The sequence below is a fragment of the Mastigoproctus giganteus genome, chromosome 10 (assembly GCF_048544385.1).
Source record: "Mastigoproctus giganteus isolate SK-2022 chromosome 10, ASM4854438v1, whole genome shotgun sequence".
In the NCBI taxonomy this organism is placed as follows: domain Eukaryota; kingdom Metazoa; phylum Arthropoda; class Arachnida; order Uropygi; family Thelyphonidae; genus Mastigoproctus; species Mastigoproctus giganteus.
The window spans coordinates 34,850,068-34,871,888 of NC_143584.1; the positions used below are offsets into that span (position 1 = coordinate 34,850,068).

The window sequence follows — 21,821 nt, forward strand, 5'->3', positions numbered from 1 at the left end:
TTCAGACCAAAATTCACACACAGTCAAGACAAAATTTGCCAACCCAAAACGTTGGCTAAAATGGCTGCTCATCCACATCTATAGCTAGCTTATACAGAGGACCCCTTCCATGGGCAATTCCTGTGGAACATCAACTACTTGATATTCCTTGCGCATCGCCTAAATGGAGAAGACGTAACTTCTTCTGAACAGATCAGCCGAGAAAAACGGCGATAAATAGGACAGACTTGTCAAAGTAAGAGACAAGCAGATTGCTCCAAACATCACACTGAGCGATATAGCCTAAATTATTTAATAAAAAAAAAAAAACCAATCATGTTGGGGCCACCTGAGAACCAATTCATTATCCCACGTGTAATATGTCCATATTGTCTGTGTGCTATGGTCATTTTGCCTGTTTTCTGGACGAGAAACTTCAGCTTCCGGGGTGGGAACCTTGATATCAACGCCTGAGACCATCTAACTCAGCCACGGAGTGAAAAAGCTCATAAGAGTTCCTTGAGTCATAACGGGATTCGAACTCGGGCCTTTTCCAGCTGTATGGGGAGGACGGTGACTATCAACCAGGAACAAAATCTCAAAGTAACTGCACGGCAGCTGATAAAGAGACATAACGATTCGCATTTTAAAACAGAACGTCAATCGCCCCATTTCCGCTTCATCACGTGTACGTCACTGTAAATTCCCAAAGAAAGCAATGCCTTAAAACAATCCCTTGCGGGACTCACAATGCCCATGCGACATCGGAGAAGCATAAAACAGCCCTAATATAAATCAACCATAGGTTTATTTATATTAGGTCTGGTTTTTGAAAGTATAGTGCATTTTCATGTTCTCGACACGATTCACTAGTCTAAATTCGCACGTTGGCGGGCAGAGTGACCTAACCAGAATTTATCCTTTGCATAGTTTGCTCGTTCCTAACGTTCTGAAATATCACCAGGTGATAGCTGCACTGGTGAGGCACAACTTGTTGCACAGTAAGTTCTCCGGCCCTACAGGTTCTTGCAGATGTCCTCCCCCTTGACTTGGAGGTTATCCGTCGAGGATTGCACTACTGCCTGTCGCGGGGAATCCCAGCTACCATCTTTGGACATACCATCGACACCCGCACTGACTGCAAGCAAGAAAAGAAAAAACTAGCTGCCATGCTACTACAAATCTGGCAGACAAGATGGGAGGAGACGGACAAGGGCCTGATAACTAAGAAATTCATCCCGGATGTCAAACTAGTTTATCCAAAGTCGCCGCCTTGGTTCTCTCCTGGCCTTTACTGTACATATATTATAACTGGACACGGTTCTATAAATCATAAGTTGACTACCTTGGGAATCATCAATAACCCCTACTGTACATGTGGAGAAATTGAAGATTGGGACCATCTTCTTTATAACTGCCCAATTTATAACGATCTTCGAGGAACACTGTACACCAGGCTACAACACATACCTCAAGGACAGGAGCACCTGCTAATTTCTGAAGAACAATATTATAAATCATTAACTGAGTACGCACAGAACCTCTTTTCTAGGCGCAGGACTCTACAACCAACTCAAGCCAGGGATAGAAACCTGTAAAGGACTTACTCAAACTTGAAATAAAAAATCTGTACTTGACTGTTTTACCAGCATCGACTTGCTAACCCTGGAACATCCAAAGTAGGATTACCTGCTAACTTTCCATATGGTTTGGTAGGCTCCAGTGGTCTTGACCACTCCACCGCAAAATATAAGTCACACTCAGCACTCTCGCTGAGTGGTTTTTCTACCCTTCTGGAGTTATCCCCTCCCCTTTTCTCCTGGTGGGGCATATGCTCCACTGTCAATTTACGGGATGCCCTTACCTACATCCCCTTACTCTTACTTTCATCCCCCATCTTCTTCCATACACCCTGTATTGCCGCACTCTACCTTATATTTTATTTATTTTTATTATTTATTTTATTTTATTTTTTATTTATTTTATTTTATTTTTTATTTATTTTATTTTATTTTATTATATATTTTTTTATTATTATTATTATTTTCTATTATTATTATTATCATCGGTTTTTTTATTATTATTATTATTTTAAATTTAATTTAATTTTTTTTATTTATTTATTATTTTATTTATTTATTTTTTTTAATTTTATTTATTTATTTTTTATTATTTTTTTATTATTATTATTATTTTTATTATTATTATTATTTTTTTAATTGGTCTCCGTTCAGAAAGCTCAGGCGACCCTGACGGAGACCTGCCAGAGAATAATGGGCAGCCTGGCTACCTCCTAGTGGTGTGTGCGGGCAACGTGGGGTTCCACCAGGGGCCCTGCGGCCAAATGCCAGGACACACAACAGAACCCAACACAAAACTACACATTCAACACACTACACTTTTTTCTGGCATTTACAGTGTTCTGTATTTCTTCACAGTGTACATATGGCGCAGATGTGGGAAACCACAGGTGGCGCTCGACCCTAACACTATGCACACTATGCACACTATGGTGAGGCACAACTGAAGAAATGCCAATGTGGATCACCTCGAGGGCTGGAATATAAAAAACAAGCAATATAATAACCTCAATCAGCGGCACGAATCTCATGGCAAAACGATACTCTACTACCATGTGCGAAGCGTACGCTATAACTTAGAACCACATGAGCAGGTTCTTCTGTTCCAGACAGCAGTCTGCGCGGGTGGCACAGTGTTATCGTCACCGTCCTCCCCACACCGGGTGGTAAAAGACCGGGTTCGAATCCCGTCGATGACGTGAGGAACTTTAGTAGGCTCTTTTCACTCCGTGGCTGAGTTAATCGGTCTCAGGCGTAGATAGTAAGGTACCCCCCCCCCCATAAACTGGTTTTTTTTTTCATCCGGCAAACAGGCAAATCGACCAGAGAACACATACAATTTACAGACAGACCAAATAAATATGGGTAGATGTAATCATTTACAGGGGACCCTAATATCATAATTTTTGTTCCAGACAGATTTTTGTACCACAGAAACATGGCTAAAGTCTGAACAAGAATTTATCATCTGTAGGGGACAGTTATAGGGATTTATTCACGTACAGAAACGGAATCATGGGTGGTGGAGCGGCTGTTTTTAAAAAAGAGTCACTGGTTGAATTTGTATACACCACTTCAAGACAGATAAATATTCGCGGCTCTATTCGCAACGATTAAGCTGAATTCCTTACTAATTGACATACTTACGCTCCCCTCTCCCGCATGAGGAAAGTAACTGCGCAGCTGACAATCTCAAAGATAATTGAATCCATTGTAATGAAGTAGCTATTTAACTTTATGAAGCTTAATTTGTCAGATTACTCTCACGGATTTATCAAAGGTCGTTCTACCTGCACAGATATGATTTCGCTTGTTTCGAATATATCACAGGCGCTTGACGAAGGAGAATAAGTCGACTCCATCTTCCTTGATTTAAGCAAAGCCTTCGACAAGGTAGTCTATCAGAGACTAATCAATAAACTGCATCGCTATGGTCTCAGAGGACAGGCACTAAATTGGATTGCAAAAAATTTGGAAGGTAGAGAAATGTCAGTGACATTTAAAGGTAAAATCTCATATCCTTTCAAGACTGAAATTGGTGTCCCACAGGGTTCATCCTTAGGCCCGCTTTTATTTCTTATCTACATCAACGACTTGCCAAGTACCCCTGGAGACTAAAAAAATCAAAATCGACATATTTGCCGACGACATAAAAATTTATAAAGCAATTCGCAGTACCAATGACTGCATCATCCTAAATGAAGTTCTTCAACGAGTTATTCAGTGGCTGAAGGAGAATAAAATGGTAGTCAATGAAAATAAGCGTGAGCTGATGAGCTTTGCTAATGCACACAAGAAAAACAAACTTAATTTTTCTTATTGTATCAACAACAAGGCAATCAAAAAAGTCAGTACAGCCAAAAATTTAGGTATCTTTATTAAAGAATCATTTTCCTTTGATGTCCATGTCTCAAACATTGTAAAGCCAGCTAGCAAAACACTAGGTTTCCTGAAAATAATTAACAGAGACTTCAATCAATTTGCACTTTTCATCTTTCTCTACAAAATCTATGTTAGGCCAGCCCTAGAATTTGCCTCACAGATCTGGTCCACACATGCAGCTTACCAAAAATTAGAAATTGAAAATATTCAAAAAAGAGCAATACAGTACGTTTGCTTTAAAAGTGGCCTTGAATACAATGAGAAATCCTACCAAGAGTGATGAGTAGTCTTTGGACTGGAAACGCTGGAAGAAAGAAGAGATAAAACCGACTTACTCCTTCTTAACCAGCTGAATTGGCCTCATCTCGTCTCACAAATAAATTTCAACACACCGACAAGAGCTTTAAGAAACCATCCTATGCGAGAACAAATTATGGCTACAACTTTTATAACAGGACTGCAAGATCACTCAAAAAAGCAAATATGGAGATATTTGACACCCCTGGACATTTGAAAAGGCAACTGAAATTGCTAACCTCATCCGTTATCTGAACCTTAAAATTGACTCTTCTTGCAAGTTCTAAGGCTGTGATTGTGAATGTGTGTGAAGAAATACCAGAGCTCTACCTTACCCCTACCTGTTCATTTAAATCTGACCGATCCGTCCTATTTTTATCTATTTAGCTTTATTTTTATTTTCAATTTACTGTTTTGAGTTCTCTTTATGTACATTTACTTTTCGCTTTACTTTGGAAATGCATACTCCAAGCTTCTGCTTTGAAGCTGTGTAATAATGCTTTGTAGCTGCACCCTCAGGCACGTTTGATTGCTGTTTTGTAGCTGTTAACAACAACAACAACAACAATAATAATTGATTGGATAATTAATCCATCATTCCTTTGCACATTATATGTGGGGATTTCAATTTACCCTCAAATCTACATAAACTACAAGAGAGGCTATTGAGGTCCACTGTCCATACGATTACAACCTATCAGTGTGGGACCAACAAGAGGAATGAACAGGCTTTGCTTGATTCTGACATCAACAAAACTGCATGATTGATACATATCCCACAGGAAATCATATTCACATCTGATCGTGATCTAATCTTCCTGTTTCTTCCAGTCTCTGTCCCAAATTTTGATGTCTCAACTGCTATGAAAACAATAACTGTAGTCTCTCCCAAAATTCTCAATACTGATAGGTGTATCAGTAAGCATAGCTTGGAATTTATTGCAACAGTGTGGCAAAGATCTTGCAGTCGACCTTATAACGAGAGGTCGTAACTCCAGTGCATCCTTTCTGTGCCTCAAAATCTGTCACCTTGTCACCAAGATCTACTGTAGGTGGACCGCAGCTGAAGATCTATTCCAACCAAAAACAAGCTTTCCACCGTAGATCCAGAGAGTTCCATAAGCAAATGAACTCTCTGGATCTACGCTATGACGCACAACTTAGACCATATTGCGCCATATATCTTATGTCTGTAAGTTGCGCGTGTTCGGCGGTTGATTTACTTGTTTCTGAGAGAAAAAACCATGCTATCCTCGCTTGAGACCGACTAACTCAGCTACGTTGAAGAAAAAAATCTATAAAAATTCCTCACATTGATGGGATGCGAACTCAGGTCTTTTAAAGCCAGTGTGGGGAGAATAGTAATTATATGAACTGTGCTATACGCATGGACGACCAGTCACATAATCCTGGTCTTATGAATGGATGAACATTATAAGCAGATCTTCAGAAAATCCCAAACAACGGAGAACCATCCCCCGAGATACATTCCATTGATATACGAAGACAATTAATTGAACAATAAACTAAATCAGTGCATCATCAACAGCAGATGTGTACGGAGTGCACCACACTTTATAGCGAAATCCCTCAGCCCCATGTCAGTTGATCCATTGTTTCATATTTTTAACACAATCCTCTTGAAGCAGTCTTTCCGTGCAGCATGGAATAAATATTCCATATGGCCTCCTCCGAAGAAGGAATCTCAATCAAACACTAGGGACCCATCTCCTCAGCATCCGCGCTGCTCAAATTCTTAGAGAAAGCCATCCTGCCTGCGCTGACGGACCATGTTCTCTCATAAAGATCGGAAATGCCAGTATTCGCTGTCTCCCCGGTCAGCGCAGATGTGAGAAATCACAGGTGGCGCCTGACCCTAATACTATGTCTCCCCGGTCTATCTTTACAAACTTGATGGCAATGACAAACTTTGCTCTTAAGGCATAGGATGCGAAAGCCGATTAGTCCCTACTACATAGACCTTGAAATTGCTTTCGAGAGTGAGAACGTTGGAACACTCCTAAAGATCTACGTGAAAATGCACTGATTTTCCTGAAGTCTCTGCTCACTGAACAGAGACTTCATGAAGAAACGGAATATGTACTAATTTTCTTTCATTTTATTATTTTATTTATTTCATTTATTATTTATATTCATTATTGTTATGCTTTGTGTTATTATATTATTTTTATATCACTAAATCATCTTATTTTTAATCTTTTGTATTGTTTTATTCACGCAATTTATAATAAATTCTAAAGCTGCTGTTATTTTATGAATTTGTCACCCTCAACGACGTAAGTCCACTGTCCTTGTAGGCTGTGGTTCGTTCTACTCCTCTTTTTCATTCTGATTTTTTTTTTCCTGATGTAAAACACCTAGCCACTGACCGTGAGGGACTTTATTGCCCCGTATTGGGTTACAAGTTCACTATCATGCAATTTTAAGAGTAATTAATTAATTTTTCGGTATATTAAATATTAATCACGATTAACATTTAATATGCTACTTCCAGCAAAACCTAAATATTAGTCATCATGCCGGAAAATCTCTGAACAGTTTCTGCAAATGGCAAGAATCGATAATTCCTACGAAAGATTCTGCAAAGAACACAGGTATCGCTCATCACGACACTGCAGTTTTGCTGACGAGGTAAGATATCAAATGAAACGCTACACTGCATTTTGTAATCGGTGATGCCAATGCAATTGATCCATTCATCGATATTCCCTTGCTTGAATCAAAAATTCACACTTATCTTTGGCTATACTGGCTGTGTTTGAATCCACTGGACAGAAAAAAATATGTAAACCTTGCTTTAACAATTATGTTTCTATGATGGTTCCAGCAATAAGCCGAATTACTGCTGGAAACATCTTGAACTGGAAACATTGTTGCAAACTATACTTGAAAATTAGGTCAAAGAGCATTAATCGGGAACAGATAATGAAAAGATTGTGAATCCTTGTTTACCCTAACCAGCATGTCTCTTTCCTTCCCCTCCTCTTTCTCTTCTCCCTTTCCCACTATTCCTCTTACCCCCTTTTCCCCATTCCCCTTACCACCCCCTTTCATTCTATCCTTTGTCGTTCTGTTAACATGCATACCAGTCGCCATTTTAAGGAAACTGCTGCGCCATTTTAATTCATTCATTTTTATTGTACAGAATTTAGTGTATATTTTATAATATGTTATGCTAGCATATTATTACATTTTTTACTTAATTTCCGTACAGATTTTGAATTTAATAAAGCACTGTTTTACTTAGTTATAGTCTGTCCGTACAATAATTGTTAACATAATTTGTAGCATGGCTGTTCCAGAGAAACTTATTTTGTCGAAGTTCTGTATATAAACAAAATCATAAAAAAAGTTGTATACATTTAAATATATAAGAAAATTTATTATATTTAATCAATTAAAGTAAATAAAAAGAGGATGCAAGAAAAACTGTTTCAGAATCAGAGTTGCGCGCCATTGGCCTAATGCTAACATTTTATAAGAAATTTTTGAAATTTTGTCATCAAATGAAATTTTGAATATTTTTAAATGAAATCCATACATGATGGATTCATAAATCTCACATTTCTACGTGAGTAGAGAGGTCGACTAGAATAATCTCAGAAGTTAACTTCTAAATTGAGATTATAACTCCGTTCAATTTTGGCCCAAAATATCAAGCGTCATAAATTTACATAATATCCTAAATTCGTAATGCTTAAGTATTATTAAATATCACTTAATACATCATACGAAGTACTATAGCTGTATAATAAAAGCAAACGAAGTTATCATACGACATCTCATACTGCGAATCGCTTTTTTTTGAAACTCCTTGTGAAAAAATGACACTTTGTATAAATGATGCCTTTTGCGCAAACTTTGCTTATATTATACGATACCTTTGAAAATTTAATGAAATTTAAACAGGATAAAATACAGACAATTATTATATTAATTACTGTTTGGCAACTGTTTCTCATTTCAGGTATGACATTTGCTTTGACAGAGAGGAGCCATGTGACACACTTGGTAAACACTTTCATAATTCTAAACAGATAATACAAGTAGAATATTCGTAGCAGAGTCAGAAAGTTTCGGAACTTTTGAAAAAGCTGCCGAAGAATTTCAGTGCTCATCTTCATGTCTGCACACCAGGGGCATGTACGGATATATGTAGTCAATGATTTGTTTGGTTGTTTTTAGTTTTATATTACATCAGCATCTCAGGACAGACATGTTGCATCGCCACTGCATTACATCTATCAAGAATGTGTTCACTGGACGATGTGCATGTCATGCGAGAAAAAAATTTGGAATACTCAAGAGGGAATCCTAGAATACTACGGTTTACTTCTGCCTGAGATAAAACAACTACATCTCCGGTTGAAGAGACCGTTAAGAATTTCTCTGGTCTCCAACAGAAATTTGAACCCATACCTCTCCAAACGAGAGATAAGTGGCATAACCATTATAACCATCACGGATGACGATTGATTTGGCGTGTGCACTGAGTCAGTTTGTGGAGGCACAGGCAGATAGAGGTGTGCGTGAAAATGAACGAACGAAAAGCATCATGGATTTCCAAGAGGGCAACACGTACATCACTAGGTTTCATCACCAGTAATGACCAAATTCTGAGGGATTTGGTCATCATCCACTATGTCGATCAGATTCTCGCGAAGACAGAAAACAGGTCATTGTCTTCGCGAATAATGGCGTCTGGAACGCACAGTGCGAAAAAAAAGTGACACCGAAAGAGAAATACACACACACGTCTATCCTTTCCAGGCTCCATTAACTGACAGAACAGATATGATAGAACCAACCACTAACCATTCATATTTTTGAAAATTTCTACGCATGAGTACAATCACAGAACCCATCGGCGACCATTTCAACAGTTCTTAAACTTTTTGAAAGTACACTGCATTTTAATGTTCTCATATTCCATATTATTTTATTTAAAATAGTATTCATTTTAAAAAATTTAAACGGGCTTAGCTATTTATTAAAGCGAATTTTGTATTGTCTTAGGGCTAGCTCAAGTATCGGGCATGTGTGATCCCAAAAGAAGCTGCAGCATCACTCAGGATATTGGGCTTGCTTCAGGATTCACAATCGCCCACGAATTAGGACACACGTATGTATGGTTATTTCGTCTGCTCATTGGTATTTAGTATCCAAAATAATTTATTCATAACAATTTATTAATTCATAACTTATTTTGAATAACAATTTATTCATAATATCTTTTATTTCAAAGAAGTCAGAATAATAAAGAATGATTCTTAATTAATTATATTAGAAATAGTGACATTGACACAGAAAACAAAACAAAAGAAAAATAAAATAAATAAAATAATAAAAGAAAAAAAGAAAAAACAAAACAAAACAGGGAAATTAAAACATCCCAGAAATTACAAACTGTGTCTGCAGCACGAAATTAAAAGATTTGTCTTGAAAAATTGCTTGATCGGGTACAAAATGTGTGGGGAGTGGAATTGTCTTACCATCAAATATTTTAATAAAATTTGTCAGAAATTTAAGAAAAGTCCAAACCCGGCAAGCCCTAAAAATGCAAACATTTTTAGAGCTTACCGGGCCAGAAAGCCGGAAGCACGGTGCAGTCGCACCATTAGAGCAGCTAGCAAGCGAAAACTTCACGCAGTTTTTAAAAGAAATAAATTTTCTGTTTTATACTCCGGGACGACCACGCGGTCAGAGGAGTTCACAACATTGGGAGCGAATGCAAGAAATAAGAACGTGTTTAACAGTCACGTGGGCTTGAATCACTGTCACTCAAACTGCGTGTATTTATGCACCCTCGCGCATAAATACACGCGCACCTGCGACCGACTGACGAGAAGCATAATCTCTCCCCCTCCCCTTCATTTTCCACCTTTATCTTCCGTACACACTGCATTCAACATAATGAAAATCTTACATTTTCTTCTCTTATCTATGGATGTATCATGTCTCAGACACTCCCATTATATCAGCATAAGCTGACCAGAAGCTAGAATTCGTTCATATTGTACTACGCTCCCGGCAGATTAAATTTTGTTCGATTTCTGCTTACTACTCTGAGTTCCCCCCACCTGGACGTGGCTGATGTCAACTGGTGATTTGAACATCTATTTTATTACCTTTTCCACTGAATATGATAATTCGAGGTTACACGCAAGTACTCTTAGTGATGGTAGTACTTTCCCACGTAACTAACCTAATCAGAAGTTCTCTGAAGCCACAAAGCCTTTTCTATGGCATTAGCAAAGACCCCTGCATTTCCTTTGTTCAAATGAATTCTATCTTTTGAAAACAAATTCCATCTAGCAACTAGGGCTAGCCATAATGAGAAAAAATTATGCCCACCAGCCTTGCAAAGTCCCTCAGGTCAAGAGCTAATCGTTGAAGCAGTCGCTTTATAATTCGTTCTCTCGCATCCGGGCAGGATTGGAGACACAATACCATTTTGACCTATTGCGCGGCATTTATAAGCATGACCTTATACGTATTTAGCGACCAAGTCCTCAGTTCGGTTTTGCTTTAAAATCATTAGTTCCAAGTGCAGGGTTCGGAATGGACCTGAGAGCTCCAGAACGCTATTCTGGTGCTCTCATTCATCACGGGCATCTTATAATATCACGAACATATTTATTTTTATTAAAAATAAGATATTTCATTATCGAGATTTTCATTTCATAAAATTTTCCATTTTAAGCCCTATCCATTCAAGCACCCTTCAGCCTCCCCTTCCCTAATGTCAACCATTGAGGAACGTCACTAATTCCTGTATCTGAAAGACGCATCCTGGTTCTCTTCTGTCTGTCAATTATTGCATTAGAAAAGACCGCTGCAATATTTCCCATTTCCCTAACAATCGAATCTCCAGTTGAAATTATTTCATTTGGAACCAAAGCAGTGGGCGCTTGTAGTGCATCTCCCGGCGGAATCATTCAGCAGAGCTCCACATGGCACAGTGCTGGAAGCTCGAAAGCCTGAATAACTTTCATAATACCACTTAACTCATATTAAGAAAGTATTTTCTGAATTTGTTTAGAATTCAATATGTAGTTAAATCAGTCTGTTTTTAAATATAAAATGAGATGGTAATCCATGATTTCTGTTTAGCAGTTTCGGAATGCAACACGATGGTACGGGAAATGAGTGTGAACTCAAGATAAGTCAACCAGGACACATAATGACCAATCAACTCTCAAGGCTAGCGCATCCTATCACTTGGTCTCATTGCAGTCGTCAGTACATCACAGATTTCCTCGAGTAGGTAACCTTTATGTTGTCATGTAATTATACTGTACTTTACAGTACAATGCCTTTATTATAAAGAACAATAAAAATGTGTTTCTTTGTTCTAGGGAAAACCTTAATAGCAGTAGCGAAAAAAGCATATTCTTGGCTAATTCAAAAATTTCCATTTACTCTGAGTCATGCAGTGCTACTGTGAATCTCTGACAAATAGCGTATTCGACCTGAAATGTAACGTACTCTGTACATTACTGCATCATAATCATCATCATCAATCAGAGTACAAATATAAGGACTTACACTTTAATATAAAATAATAGTAAATGTCTAAATTACTGTCTGTTTTCTTATGTAATGACAAATATCCCTAAACATCATAATAAATAAATAAATAATCGAAATAAGCTTTAGCATGATTCGACAGAAGGAGGCGGATTCAAAACTGGAATTTATTCAGTTCAGTTTAAAAAAAAAATAAAAATCTACTGCAATTTATTTTATCATTCAACCCAGGTACACGAACTAGACTGCCTACACCGGCATTAAAATATCACAAATGAAATTGTTACCACTCAATCGCAACCATTCCAATTATTCTCAGATGACTAACTTGAATTGCTAACTTTTAATCTGTGACATTTTGCCTAACCACTGAAGTCAAACTAAACTATTATTATTTCAAGCTCAGGTCAAGGAAACTGTTTAAGGAACGTGCCTCTGCTGACTGACTTCAATTATCTAGAGTTATTACCAGGTCAGCAATACACCGCAGATGAGCAGTGCAAGTCCCACTACGGTCCAAAGTCATCCAGTTGCAGTGAATCATCGCTGGTAGGTGAAATTTTATTAGTAGGTATTACGAATTGTACTGATTATTAAAATATAGTTATAATTTGAAAACCACATCAGTGGTCATTAAATCTGGATATTACTTTTTAAGTTATAATACACTCAAGGGTATTACGGTAGTAGATCGAATGGTGCAACTTATAGATTGTTTCTCTGACTAATTATTATATATTAAAAGTTACTATATATTAACTCTTACCTTGCAAACAGAAGTAATGTTTTTCATTCACAGAATCCGTGTCGTGCATTGTGGTGCGTAAAACTGAATGGTCAATGCATTACTACTCGAATCCCGATGTTGGATGGAACAGCCTGTAATACAAGCGAAATTACTCAAGGGGTAAGAAAAACTCTCTCTCTCTCATTAGATCTATTTTATTGTTGTGACTTTGCCTGCAACGGACTCAACCCCTGTATATTATTTAATTTTTTTTCCAGTGGTGTTTTAATGGAATATGTGCGTCAGTTGCGGCAAAGCCTGAGCCCATGGAAGGTGGATGGGGTGAGTGGTCGGAGTGGGGACGTTGTTCTCGCACATGTGGAGGCGGTGTTGAATACAGTAAAAGAGAATGCGACAATCCCAGGTAACTAAGCAATAATGCTCTGTAGATTGTTAAATTTTTTTTGTATTTGAATTTGTTTTCAATATAATGAATATCATAAAAATTATTCAATAAAATACAAATAAAATAAAATACAATAAAGTACAAATAGCAAAAGTAATCTGTATATGTCAGTGGTGCCAAACCTACGGTCCGAGGGCCGGATACGGCCGCAGAACAATTTTTATACGGCCCGCGAGGAAAGTGGACTAAAACAGCATTTCAGAGAGTTGTGTAATAGCGTGTACAGGCATGCAAGCGTCGAGGTCGACTGTATCAAAGGTTTACATGTAGTCCAGTGCAGTCATATGTACACTAAATACTTATTTGAAGATTAAATGCACAAGGCATAATATGATATTGGTTTAAATTAACTATATAATATCGGTGTAGATACACCATAGTTTACCAATAAATTAAACTACTTACGTAGTGTGAAAGGCATCGTTTTTAATTGTATCTCATATTGTGGCTACCTTCACAACGAGATAGCTAGTATTGCACAACTTCGAATAAGTAACGCTATTTATTCTCAGTGGATACCACCACCCAGATGGCACCGTTTCAAAGCTGTTAGCCTATCATCGGTGGGTGGGCAGGGACCCAGATAATGCAAATATGCCATCACAGTGGCGAAGTGGTTTCACAATATGAGAGATTTATGGGTAAACTATGGTGTATCTACACTGATATTATATATACTAAATACTTATGAACATATGGCCCCCTGTACGGGAAAAGGTTGGTATATGTAATGCTTCAATTTACATCTGTTTGTCTGATGTTCCCGTCTGCTGCAATATTCGCCAGAAATATAGGAATAAAATATCGACTTTTCGTAATTTTTTTAATTTAAATTATTATCTGAATGCTGTTGGCTCTTCTGTTATGCTAAATTCATTATGCTCTTTATCCGGAATGCTAAGATATAAATAGATATTTTTACTGAAGTTTAATAAGCCCATAGTATTCTCAGTATCGTGAGCAAGTGCTATAAACAAATATTAATAAGAACCCATTCATACTAGTTATGAATCTGCGAAAATTATAATTTACATGGAACACATGGAAGTATTCCAGAGAGAGAAGAAGTAGCAGGATGAAAAGGAAAACCAATTTGAACAGTGTAGCCTGAAGTTCAACGTTAAAAGTGTTTTCTAATTGTGCCAAGTATTCTAATAAATTTAAATAAAAATTGGGACACTATACTCGTAGATGCCAATTTCGAAGAACGATCAAGGAAATATCTACATAAAACGCACGAAGCTGAAACCAAATGCTTATATGAAATGTTGTGAACAAGGGAGGATCACTGATTAAAATGTCCTGTTTATAAGACAGGAATTTTAGAGAGGTTTTAGAAACATCACCCAAGATGTGAGAACAGTGTTCTAAAATACAGTAGTTTCCACAGGACTGACATAAATGTTTTGAAGAAAACTAGCATCGGGAGTTCTCTTTTCGAACATCAAGGAAACTAAACTTGTAATATGCTAAGAAACAACTAGAGCCCCGACAGGCAACCTTAATCCCCTCCACTCAATAATACAAAATCAAATCCTATTTTCAGGGAGAAACCATGGAAAGGTGAAGAAGCTAACGTGCAATTGAATTTTCTTTTCTTTTTTTTTTTTTTTTTTCTTGGACAAATAAGCATATTGCAAAGAGACGTAATACAGACATAGGGACAAAAAAGCTGCACTTAATGTGTGTGGTTTTAAACAATTTCTGAGCGTAAATATACCGATTTTTAATTCCAAAACTCGGAAGCTTTAAATTCGATTTAGGTACAAAGGAATTAATTTTTTTTTCCACCACAGTACACACGATTAAATTAGATCTTTATTAACTTTGCGTAACAAGCCAAAGTTTCGGAAGTTTTTTAGATATTCTGAGAACAGAATTGCGCTTGGAAAACAATTCTGCAAGATCACGAACAGAATGACTTCACAATATGATTTAAAGACAAGCATCAGAGATTTTTTATTTCTTTTAGTTGGCACAAATGTTTTTAATAACTCTTCTTAATCCTGCAGCGGTCGCGCCTCTAATTGTTACAAACACGGGGTGCTACAACTTAGAGTTAAATTTTCTTTTTAATTTCTGGAAAAGTTTACGTGTTTTTCCTTTGTTTTTTTTTCTAAATTCAGATCAGCAAGTATACCTGTTTTCTGCTGGCGATAGCTAAACAATTTCCCGTTATTAGCCAATTAACGATAAAAGTATAACAGATGAGGACAAATGGGCCTGTTGAACTGGGATCCATGGTGAAAGAAGATTAAGTGTTAACCAGTTAACACTTAATCTTCTTTCAGTATAACAGATAGTGGTAGGCAAAAGCTTCCACTTCAAATTAGGAGTGTTATTTTATACATTTTTTTTTTTAAATTGGAAAGCCACCTCGTCTCAGCCCAGCTCAGAAGTGAACGGAGAGAAAAGTATTGGTGCCACTTAAGTACTAGAATTGAGAATTGTGTAGAATGGAATTGCCTCATCTGACGGGAAAAAAATAAGTGGAATTCGATTTAAATAGGCTAATGAATACGTAAACTAGTTTAGCAATTGGAATTGTGTTACTGTCCCTAATTAGCCGGAGTTTAACTGTATATAGGTTCTGACTGCGAGCATTACAAATGTGAAAAAATGTGAACAGTGTATTCGAGACAGGAATTCTCGTGGTGTGCGAATTTATTTTAAAGAGTGCGGCGAACTCACTCGCTGCACTATTGTATTCTGGTCCCTAATCACTGGCAGTGTTTTACAAGTTTAGAAAAATGACAGAGTGCAGTGGTAATAATCGAATATTATACATAAAGATAACTATTATAATGATGTATAGGGTGTATATAAATTATTCACCTGATTATGAAGCTCGATTAGCATTTTATTGTAATAGGTATTGCAAGGCGGTTTGCTGCACTTAATAAAGTAACTCAAAGAATTTCTTATCACAACTTCTTATTATACAACCGCACTTCAGTAAACCTCCACATGACCATCTTTGGTAGCACATAGAATGTCAAGGCGGAACCCGATTTTATTCCAAGTGTTTTTAAGCATCTCTTGGGAAATTAAAGTCAGTGCCTATTTAATCCGGTCTTTTAACTCTGTAACATCGATAACGTTTTTGCATACACTTTGTCCTTTACGTAACCTCTTACAAATAAATTCATAGGTAATATCAGGGGAACGAGGAAGCCATGGAAAGGGACCATCCCGGCCGATCCTTGGGTTAGGAAATTTTTTATTGAGGAAATCGCGCACATGCAAGCTCCAGTGTGGTAGTTCTCCAACTTGCTGATAGTACCTGTGTGGCTGCATATCTTCCAGCTGAGGTGCAGCATACAATTCGAGCATGTCTAGGTAATTTGCGGAGTTCACAGTGTTTTCGTGGAAGAAAAATGGTCCAATAACCAAGCTAAAGGACAGTGTCAATCACACGTTTACCTTGAGACTATCACGCTCGTGTTCACGAACCGAGTGGGAATTTTTGATCTCCATATGCAGCAAACAGATGGATTGTCGCTTTATCACTAAAAACGACATTTTCCAGAAAGTGCCCATCTTCGTCTATAGAGTTGAGAATCTGAACAGCGAATTCCTCTCGTTGTGGTTTGTCGCAAGGCTTAATTTCCTGGACGATTTGCACTTTGTAACCATAAATTTTCAATCTCTTGCGAACTACCCGTGCAATGTTGGTCGCGGTATTTGTATTTGCAAGCTTTCCCGGCGGATAGGCTTTTGTAGGACTTCGGGTAAACACTTCCTGAATTTCCGAAACTTTATCGGTCAATACAGTAGGCCTACCTGCTTCTTTCTGGTGCAGCACACTGCCGGTTTCTATAAACTGTTTTAACCATCGCCTCATTGATTGTTCCGTAGGCGGATCTTTCTGGAATACCGTTGAAAATGTGTCTTTACAGTCATTGGAGATTTGGGATCCCACAGCCAGAACACTCACATTGCTTTCTCCTGCGTTGTCGCCATTTTAATGCTGTACTGTCGTAATTCTTGTTTGGATGACGGCTGCAACCGCATCAGACAAAACGGGGCGAATTGATGCTCCATCTGTATCCACATTAATCTCTGGCCCGAGGAGAGCACCCCGACTCCTATCTCCCTCTGCGTCTTTCGTTGTCAAGCATTGATTCCCTGAAGAATATGTTTCCAGCCAATTGTCTTCGGATCTTCAATAAATTTATTATCCACCCTGATAGGTTCTGTGGAGACAAGCCCTACAGGAAGGAAATCCTCAAGAACTGCTCCCAGATCATAAATCTATGATACTCACCTGCTCCTGGACACGACTGACTTTCTTTTTTTTTAACTTGCCTATTTGTATTTGACAAAGACTTTTTGTCTTCATGCAAGTATATTACTGTATTTTTTGTATATTATTGTATATTTTGTATATTTAATCCTGTAAATGTCTCGGGTCGAGCACGCATGTACTCTTGTTTATTGTACATGTGTTCCTCGCACCTTAGTCTGTAAATATTCACACCCTTCTGACACAGAGCCGTCCCGGGGTGACCCAAGGTTTCTTGGGAAATAAACTGATTTTAATAATAATAATAATAATAATAATAATAATAATTGAGTTCCTTTGATAACTGCAGCAAGCCATTTTTAGATACCTATTACAATAAAATTTTAATCGAACTTTTCATAAAATCAGGTGAATAATTTATAGACATCCTGTATTTTAGGATTATTACCAACAGAAGTTCAACATATTTTTTTATACACTTTATAAAATACAGGATGTATTTTATGTTTTATATAAAACATAGATATATATATATATATATATTTTATATATATATAGAGAACAGTTTTATATAAAAACTGTTCTCCGATGCCATGAGGCGTCTGTATATTATGTCCCTGAATTGCGATATTATTGTTTTATGCTTGTCGGTTTTCCCGTTTGTTGGATTAAAAAAAAGTTTCCATGAGATAATATGATACATCCTCCATGACAGTATAGTGGTTTCGTCACTGGTTTGGAGAGATCTGGGTTCAATCATACACAATGGCGCAGTTTTTTTTTTCTGAAAAATCCAACCACCAAAGGTATTAGAACTTATAATACATAGTACGGTGCATAGGTTGAAGATTGAGAAAACTGAAGACAGTTGTTGACATTAGACTTCTTGAATTTCTGTAGATTGTAGTTTTAAGGAAATACATATAAAAGAAAGTTATTCTAGAACACAGAAGTTCAAGAGTTAAATGAGGAATAAGAAAAGTTGGTTCTGTGAGTTTGAAGTCTGACAATAAATGGATGCTGACTGACTGCTGCTTTGTGTTCAGACTGGTTTGGAAGAGAGTGGGGGAAATTACAGATGCCAATTCAGAAGAACAGTGCCCATAGAAGTAACTACAGAAAAGGCATGCAGGAGAACCAGAACATCTATGATACAGAGAGTGGACAGACTTTGTAAGAGGCGAGTCATTAACTAACCTAACTACCCTCTTATGACTTGAGTCTAAAAGCCTGAGAGAGGTTTTGGGGGACACCATCCCACATGTGAGAACAATATTCCATAGTAGGCGAATTTGAGATCTGTACAGAGTGAGTAGTTGTTTTAGAGAGCGAAAACGAAATTCAGTTTTTTAGATGCAGAGAAAGCAATATTTGTGATGTGCCTATGCCAAAAGAGATTAAAAGTTGGAGTAATCCCTTAAAGAAATGAGATCTTGTCTAGAAATCTGAGGGTCATCGAACATAAACATAGGAGCAGTAGAATATACAAGAGGGAAAAGAGCGGGAAAAAGAACTAAACTTTCGGGAAAACCAACGTTAGTGGAGAAGTTGAGAGGATAGACCCCCCATCTACGATCACCCGCACAGAGTCGGAAACCCATAAGACAGGATCTTGTTTAGAAGTCCTTTATGCCAAACACGATAAAAAGCCTTATAAATGTCAAGAGCATCTGCTTAAGATTCACCAAACTTTTCCATCGAATCTATCCATAAATGTATAACATAAGATAATATATCACAGTAAATTGACACTGACGAAATCCATATTGCTGATCATTGATAAAATGGAAGGTTTCGAGATAATTTAGGAGTTGGAGGTTAATGGATTTCTCCATTACTCTGAAACGAGTAAAGGTAAGCGCAGTGGAACGATAATTGGTGGGAGGAATTTGTCGCTCTTTTTAGGAACTGGCTAGATATTAGTAAATTTCCAAACAGAAAGAAAAATGCTGGCGGAATAAGAAAGTGTATAAAGGTGGCACAGGACACGAGCAAGCTCAGGAGCACAGGTTTTGAGAACAAGCGGAGAAATGCCATCAGGACCTGGAGCTTTCATGGCATCAAGGTTGCTCAAATTTCTTCTGACATATTTTTGACGGAAGACTACAGGGGACATTGAGTGGAGTATAGTGGGAATGGTAGGAGGTGATTTACCAAGATCGTCAATTCAAGAGTTAGATGAAAAGTAGGATACTAATGTGCCGGCTTTAGCTGAAGAGGCACCAGAACCATCACGTTTTAAGAGAGAGAGGTGGAAGTATAGATGGACAAAAGTTACGGCCCATACCTTTGGCTAGAGATCAGATTTCTCGACTACCGTTTTGACAAGAAGCAAGTTTTCTATTCATAGCCTGTTCAGAATCTAGTTTGGATCGACTAATAACGGTTTTGAATTGTTGCGAGCTTTAGTGTAGGCGAAAATGAACCTGAAGAATTGAGATGCAAGCCAATTGCGATATTCAACATTCTTATCTTGAACCGCCTTAGCAAATTTACTGGAAAACCAGATTTTAAAGCGGAGTGTGGAATAAAGTATTTCATTCCTATAACAATAATTTAACTGACATGATCTGAGCATGCGTTGACATCAGAAGATTTAAAGCAGTAATTCAACCAAGGAAAAGAAGAACAGAAATCTCGCAGATCATCGCACTTCGCATTTTGTAATGCCGAACAACGCGAGGCTGAGAATGGTCATAAGAGAAAGGCTGCACTGGAAAAGATACCATTACTAAGTTGTGATCCGAGGTGCCTAGGGAAGCAATCGGCTCGACTGTGAACTTTTGGAGATTGTGAGAAAAAGATCAAGAGTATAGGATGTGTGGTTAAGATTTTTTAGTGTTCTGGTAGTTAAATGAAAAATATGTGTGAGGTCATTAACAATGTTTTTGCAATGAGATCATTGCAAAACCCCAGCATCTTGATCAGTTGGGTCCGTGGGAATAGAAAATTGAAGCCAGCTGCAGTTTTGAAAATTAAAATTGCCAAGATCAGTGACCTCACTATTAGGAAGGCTGGACCGAAAAAGTCGAGTTACAAAGAAAGGAAGTCTAGAAAAGAGTTCCAAGTGAAATCGATAGAGGCAACAGATGAATTTGACAGAATGGGTTAAAGTTTTTAAGCTAGAGAAGATTCCAATTTAGTAAGTCTTTGACATGGAATATCAGATCGGATGTATGTACAAGTACCACCTTTCAAGCGAAGAAATGAGAGCGTGAATAATTAAGACAACTGAGATAAGTAGTGGTTGAAGCAACCGATAATTGGGATTCTGTCAGAAAAATAAGTGAGCTTGGTAGACTAGATGGAAATCATGAATATTGGAACTGAGACCACGTATATATGTGAAATGAATGAGGAAGTTTTGCGAGGTTTAGACCTTTTCGCAGATAAGTTTGCTCTATTAGCTTGGCTATTCACGACTCATTCATAAGATAAAGTAAAAATAGAGGAGGGGGCATGTAGGAAGTAACGATATTTTTGAATATGGCGTACACACAGCAAAAATATGCATGGCTTCTTGACATAATGTGGCTTCAACAATGTCCTCTGCATACACACTACTCGGATTCCCTTCGGTCACTGTTTGGTAGAGTGTGTAGAGTGTAGAGTGTTTAGTGTCAAACGGCACCAGGGATTTCCCCCATCTCCGCGTAGTATACATTGTGGGTGTGAACAGAACATTGTCAATGCCAGAGGTTTAATGGTGTATGGATTTTGTATATGTGTAGTCTAGTGTCGTGTACCGTTGTTCCTCTGGTCATTTAGCCTCTGGGCCTCTAATGGGACCCAACGTTGTCTACACTTTGCCCCGTGGAGGCAGACCAGGTGCACCAGTATTATAGTTGTTTACTCTGGCAGGTTCTGCCACCTAATTTCCTGAGTTTCAGTGGCTAGGATCTAAAAAAAAAAAAAAAAAAAAAAAAAAAGGGGGGGGGGGAGAATTGGGTCAGACTAGCGTTCAAACCAACTAGGGGTTGGTTTGAATGCTAGTCATGAAAATTTTTAAGAGAGGAGAGAGCAGGGGGGAGACTGAAGGCTGAAGGGAAACAGACAGAAAATGGGGTCAATAGAGAAGGCGACCCCAAGGTATCAGTGCGGCAGGCCCATGCCCCACCAGAGGGAAGGAGGAATCAGCGTGGGAGAGACAAAGAGACCATCAGCTCCCCCCGCTAGGAGGAATGGGGAAGAAAGGACCACGCAAGGGAGCATGGTTCTGAGAGCCAAGATGGTCTTGAACAGCAAAGCTGTGACGAGTCTTCTTAGGAGTACCCGTTCAGTGAGTCCAATCCGGTCTAAGAAATGTCACTCATGGGGACGGTGTCCCATCTTTCAGTTTGTCCTAATTGCGGTCTGAGTTTGTGGTTGCACTTGGGACGCATGTCCCGTCCAATTGGCACTTAAAATGTGGAGGGTACGTTCAGTGAGTCTGGTACAGTTTTGGTGGTCACTCTTGGCCTGATATCCTGTTCTTTGTGGTGACGATGAGGTAGTGATTGGTTGGTTTGCAGTTTGTTGTTACAGCCTGGTTCTTCCAAGGTGTGTGATTTCCTTGCAGCAGGTTGACCTGGGCTTAAGGTTATATCAAAGGCG

At 38.1% G+C, this 21,821-nt stretch overlaps 1 protein-coding gene across 1 annotated transcript in view; it reads left to right on the plus strand.

Moving 5' to 3' along the window:
- Positions 1-21,821, plus strand: part of LOC150078967 (A disintegrin and metalloproteinase with thrombospondin motifs 6-like) — an 87,161-nt gene that overhangs the window by 31,479 nt on the left and 33,861 nt on the right. The window contains exons 6-11 of the mRNA XM_090382904.1: positions 6,754-6,890; positions 8,227-8,270; positions 9,276-9,381; positions 11,376-11,522; positions 11,618-11,702; positions 12,795-12,940. Coding sequence (XP_090239030.1) covers positions 6,754-6,890; positions 8,227-8,270; positions 9,276-9,381; positions 11,376-11,522; positions 11,618-11,702; positions 12,795-12,940 — 665 coding nt within the window. The remainder of the gene's footprint in view (positions 1-6,753; positions 6,891-8,226; positions 8,271-9,275; positions 9,382-11,375; positions 11,523-11,617; positions 11,703-12,794; positions 12,941-21,821) is intronic.